Below are 5771 nucleotides of genomic sequence, written 5' to 3' on the forward strand. Positions count from 1 at the left end.
GGCAGGATTAGCCTACATGGAAAAGGTACAGTCCTGCTGATTCTTACCTTCTAACCTGCAAAATGCATTACAGTTTCCTTGCTTGTGCCTTCACAACAACCCTGCAAGACAGGATTATCATTCCCATTTAACAGATGGGGAGCTGAGGCTGAAAGAGAGTGGCTTGCCTAGAAGTCACACAGAGCTCAGGATTTGAATGCTCGGATCAGCTCTCTCTGCCCCACTCTGTTGCCTGTAAAGGTGCATAAAACCTACCACTTGGCACTTCTTTGACCATCTTTGATCAGCCACACTAAATGTGGTATGAGATTTGTCTCTGCTCAGTTTCTCAGCCACAAGTCAATGCTGAGTGAGGTCCAAGTAGAGAACCTGCCTCTCTTGAGGCGGTCCAAGGCTCACCCAACTTGGACTATGTCTACGTGGGAACTCTCTGTGATCTATAGATGAAGAATATCACCAAGCAAATGAGCACGAATCGTTCAATGTGTTTTGCGGAAATCCTACCGTTTCGGCCTCCAGGAGGGGAGAAGAACATGAGCTCTTTTCCTCGGGATGTCAACCTTGACCTGGTGGAGTTGTTCTCTGTCTTCTTTAAGCCAAGTAAGTATTTACATGGTACTGATTTTTGGGAGAGAAAATTCAACTTCAGGGGAAAGTACTTCCTTTCCCCCAAAGTTCTGTCTTGGTTACCTCTGCCCCTTTCACAAGATCTGCCAGTATATTCAGCCACATTCTAATTTCTCCCTGCTTCTCACATCAAGGGAGGGAATGTGCATGCAGTGGTGTGGGGTAGGGCCTGAGAATTTTTCCCATTTCTCCAGTTGGGTTCTGGTAATGTGGCTCCCCTTTCCCTGTGTTTTTGTAACTCCAGCAATTGCAGTGGGGTGGGTCCATCTTTACGGAATCTGGGAGCCCTATGCCATATGCGACTGAAGACACCTGGAGCTCCTAGGGCAGGGGTCAGCAACCTTTTATAAAGAAAGAGCCATACTATTTCAAAATTCAAAGCAAGTGATCAACTAAGAGATGGGATAAAGAAACCCATTTGCCTAACTGAAAATATGCAGCTTTGCATGACTAATAATTGACATGTTGATTATTAATCCGTAAAGTTTCTGCAACCCCCAAAACGGTGGTTGCATGAATGAATTATTTATTATGGTCCAAGAACAGCTCAAAACACTGGTGGTTGCAATAAGTAACAACTTTACACAGGCGCACCCTGTACAGTTGTTTTAGTGCATGGGCATAAATCTGTGCATTATTTGGACTTGGGTTAGAGGCAACTGTTCACCTCTAGCTTTAAAGCAGGGGCTCCCAGTGTGGCGATTGTGGGCACCATGGCATCCGCTGAAACCTTCCTTAGTGGCCACCGGCACCTTTCTTGGTGCCAGCTGAGTTTTCTTAGAAACTGGGTAGAGTTGGATGGGCTTTTTGCCTAGCAGGGCTTTAATTGGCCATTGGAGATCTGATAGGCTGTAAAGAACCTATTTCTGTTTGAACCATTAGCCTTTACCCTGTGTAAGAATTTCAAAAGTGCCTACGTGTTCAAAAAGGTTGAGGAGCCTTGCTTTAAAGTGTTTGCACCATAAAAACCTTTGCCTGCCTTTCCCTTCCCATACTGATTATTCTAGGATTCCACCAACCCCTTCTAATATACCTTAATCTAAATAACTAATTTTTTTATATAAAGAACCATATTTGGTTCCATAACTGAGCTGCATTTGGCTCTGAAGCTTTAGGTTGCAGACCCCTGTTCCAGTACCAGCCCACCTGCCATTACTTAGAGGGCTCAGGAGGAATATGAGCCACTGATCATGTAGGGAATGAATTGATGACTCTGAGAAAACAACAAAGCTGAGCAGAGAGATGAGACACTTGGAGGAACCAAGGAAAACTGCATGTTAGGGAAACAAGTTCCCTCCGCCTACATCTAACCATCCTTCCTATCTTTTCCAGATAGGCTGTTGGACAGCATGGCTATTAGCAAGCCTGGCCTCTTCACTCTGCGTGATATTGACCAAAAGGTGGTCCACAAAATGCACAACCATCTTGTGGCCTCTTTACAAACCAGTAATGAATTCCCAGGTGGGCTTCACTCATTGCAGTGGCATGTCTTCCCTTCTCCTCCCCTGAAAAGTGAAAACTTCCTTTGTTCCATAAAGGGGGGGTACCTTTTCTCAAAGACAGTCAGGGAAAAAGTCATAGCATCTCGACAGGTGCTTATCGTAGGCATGGACTTTATAAGACATGCAGATGAAGGTTCTGCTTGCACATTTAATCTCACTTTGGTGAAGAGAAAGCACAGGGCTGCCATTGTGAGTGACCCTGCTGTATTGTTTTCTTGGGGTTCAGAGGTTAATAGTGGGTGGAAGGCACTGGATCCAGTCCCTGCGACAACCTAGCTAAGATGGTTATTGAAGGGAAGATACCCGCTTGGAGCTTTAAGAGATTTTTGGTGGCTGCTCAGGGACTCTTCCCCAAAGCTTCAGACTGGAAATGGAAAGGCATGAGGGAAAAGACGCATGTACTTCTGTCAAAACAAGCAAGGAACTGCAGGGACCATTTCATAGAACCACAAATGCAATTGTGATTTTTAACTTTTGTGGATCTGCACACAATTTTATGCCATCGGTGCTCTCTCATCTCTCTTCAGCCAAAATTAGTGTGGTGCCCAATCCAAACCTGGATGCTAGCAAGTTTCCAATTATCATGGGTGTTGACGATGGAGCACGCTGCATTTCTAGTGGGATGGCATCCCAGCCAGTGCTGAAGCTGGAAGTGAGTAGCCCTCTTCTTAGGGGAAGGGATTGTCATTAGCAGTGATTCTTTTTTGGGGGAGGGGGAGGGATCTCTAAGTATTAATGAAACTGGTAGAGCTTGCCAAAATCAACGAATAAAGCCAACCCAGATCCCTTTGATTCAAGGGAAAGTGTTGGTGTGCTTCTGCCTTTATTCCCACACCATGCCAAAGTGTTTGAGCTTTGGTTCTGTGTAACAAAGATGTCCCTGTGAAGTCGAGGGAAGCCTCACTGTGGAGTCCACAGCAATTGACTTCATGCTCTTTTGTTAACCAGTCTTTTCTACTGTCCCTCTGTCTTTCATTATGTTCTTAAAGAATACAGTGGGCAGCAGGTGTCTTCTGGGGTGGCCCAGTTTTGCGACTGTGTCAGAATCCTCAAAATGGCCAACTGTGACATTCATGTAGTTCTCACACATCCTCAAAAAAAGAGGTTCATGGCTGCATCCTCATGGCAATAAATTTCTGCATTCTTTCTATTGCAACTGCAAATGTAGAGGGATTCACATGGGCAACAAAATATCCACATTTTTCTCTGCACTTTTCTTTCCCCAGCAACCCATGGCCATCATTCTCCTGCCCCCAGACCCCTGCCCATGCCACTGGAGAGTTTTTTAAAAAATGGTTAATTGACATATTGCTATAGCATTGAACTGTAGGGATATGTGAACTACCAATTTTAAGCAGTAATAACATGCTGGCTACTGAGAGTAATTGTCATATAGCTTAATGCTATAGCAATATGGCAATTAATTTTTTTAAAAAACTGCCAAAAATCCTCTCTGTTGAAGTGGGGGAGCTGAGGCAAAGAAAATGGTGCTGATGTGGGCAGGGCCAGCAAAAATGCATATCTTCCTGTCCACACAACAAAATATGGGCATCTTCCTGTCCGTGTAGCTTGCAAAGGTGTGCTAACTACAGTCTTTCTCAAAAGATTGTTCTGAGCCAGGTGTGGGAGAGATTGCAGCAGAACACATCATGTTCTCCCCCTCCCTCCAGCTTAGACATGAAACCAGACTAAAACTCCTGTGTGGAATCAGCCTGTGGGACTGAACTCACAGTCATTCCCACTTTTATTGGAAGCTCACATGAAGAGATGGATCTGTTTTCTTTTGCCTCCTCTCAGGACCGCAGCATCATGGATTTGTACTCTAACAGCAATGAAGCCGAGCGCTTCACCTTCACCTGTTCCTTCAAGGACAACACGCAGCGCTTCGAGTCGGTCGCTTTCCCAGGCTGGTACCTGAGCACATCTCACCGCAGCAACAGGCCTCTGCAGTTAACTAACCGTCTTGGAGAGATGAAAATCACAGATTTCTACTTCAGGAAAGTTTAACCAGCCTATGGTGGCTCTGGATGTCCACCGTTGTCTCTCTGATCGAGGGCAGCCTCATGGCGCAAATGAATGTATCTAGGATATTTTCTGACTATTTCTAGCCTCGCAGGAAAGAGGTGGGCTTGTATTTGGGTGGCACTCAGCAGCACACACATCCCCATCATGTTCAGGACAGAAAATCTTGTATTGTAGAGGTGGAAGTATTTTTTCCTCCCACACCAAACCCTGCTGACAAAATATCAAAAGACTGAGCAGTCTGTGGAGAGAGGAGGGAAGGAACTGGTCTTTCTTTCTGGTGCTATGAACCTGTTCCAAATTCCTCTTGCTTCCCCTTCTTTCCTGCTCCTGTGCAAGCACCACTTTGGCCCAGTTTGACCTAGTTGGGAACACCCTGTATAATGCCTGTGATTAAAGACAGACAACCCACAACCATTTGCAGTTGCTCACTTGTGTCTCTTATGGCAATAAAGGAAGAGAATCACAACAGCGGGTTGATTAGAAATGCTTTTCAGTTTTGTGCATTTTTGAATGAATGGCTCCTTTATTTTTTGTGTTGAAATTCAATAATGGTGTGTAAGGGAAGCTCTCTGGAATTGTGCCAAAGTTGACCTGGGTCAGAATCTTTCATTATATTTATCAAGGTCAAGAGCTTCTTTCCCCAAGTAAGCATGGACATCAGAATCAGCTGAAAAAAGTCTAACTGATCAGAACTTTGCACCACGAATGCCTTTTATGCATGCGGCTGTAATATGAAGGTTTCGGGGAGTGGGGAGGGTTCAAACATTACCTCCCTAGTCACCAGGCCAAACACATTCAAATTCTTCTAGCATCTGATTCCACCTCCTCCTTTAAAGAAGAATAGCCAAGCCAAGTCTTGTTGTATACCTAAAAAACAAGTCTGTTTTTTAGAAGCAATGCTTTGAGCTTCCCTTGGCTGCTCTCAAAACCTTTCCAAATACTCTGCTTGAACAACAGTTTCATACCTGCTCCCACAACCAACAGAAATGAACAGAGGGGTCACAGGCACAGGAGTCATGCAGAATAATCCATGAGGGGAGCAAAACGAAGTTTGAGCTGCATCTCATTTGCTTGGCTTACTTCTGTTTATAATGGCTTGGCTGAAGCCAAGATTGGACTTCGGGTCTTTCTAGAGAAAGTGGATGGGGGCAAGGAGGGGGTTGCACAACTTTTACTCATTTACTGCTTCGGGGAGGAGGGCAGCTGCATTAACTAAGTTACAAGAAATGTTCTCCAGGTGCTTGAGGCATTTGCCATAATCACATGCTGTGCAGAAGCTGCAAGAGCAACACAGAGCCCCTTCTGTGGAGAATACCATTTCCCAGATACAAAGATTGCTGGGACAGGCGTGCAAATTTGTGGGAAGATGTGTGCAGGAAATTTGAAACAAATCCACGTTTCTCATGGAATAAACTGGTCACCTTGACTATCAGCTAGAAGCTGCAGTATTCAGTTTACTGACTTTATTGATGTTTTCTGGAAAGGGACGAGTTCTGCTTATGCTCTTGTGGGGAACAAAGTGTGTGGACACAATGCAAAGCAGCAACCAATCCAACCCCAGTATTCACAGCTCTGCTGCATCCCGGCATGCCTCCTCCTTTTCCTCCACAGTCTGTG

The 5771-nt window shown here is 45.0% G+C and overlaps 1 protein-coding gene across 1 annotated transcript; it reads left to right on the plus strand.

Annotated features, from left to right (window-relative positions):
* The first annotated feature begins 443 nt into the window (after positions 1–443).
* LOC129341891 (interleukin-36 receptor antagonist protein-like) lies at positions 444–4136 on the plus strand. Its single transcript, XM_054997249.1, has 4 exons — positions 444–600; positions 1960–2088; positions 2657–2781; positions 3927–4136. The coding sequence occupies exons 1-4, from the start codon at positions 444–446 to the stop codon at positions 4134–4136; spliced, it is 621 nt and encodes a 206-aa protein (XP_054853224.1).
* The last annotated feature ends 1635 nt before the right edge of the window (positions 4137–5771 follow it).

This window comes from Eublepharis macularius, chromosome 14 (assembly GCF_028583425.1).
Source record: "Eublepharis macularius isolate TG4126 chromosome 14, MPM_Emac_v1.0, whole genome shotgun sequence".
Classification (NCBI taxonomy): Eukaryota; Metazoa; Chordata; class Lepidosauria; order Squamata; family Eublepharidae; genus Eublepharis; species Eublepharis macularius.

Coding starts and splice junctions, on each gene's coding strand:
- LOC129341891 (XM_054997249.1), top strand. CDS start 444: ATGAAGAATATCACCAAGCAAATGAGCACGAATCGTTCAATGTGTTTT. Junction 601..1,959: donor CTCTGTCTTCTTTAAGCCAA/GTAAGTATTTAC, acceptor TATCTTTTCCAG/ATAGGCTGTTGGACAGCATG. Junction 2,782..3,926: donor AGCCAGTGCTGAAGCTGGAA/GTGAGTAGCCCT, acceptor GCCTCCTCTCAG/GACCGCAGCATCATGGATTT.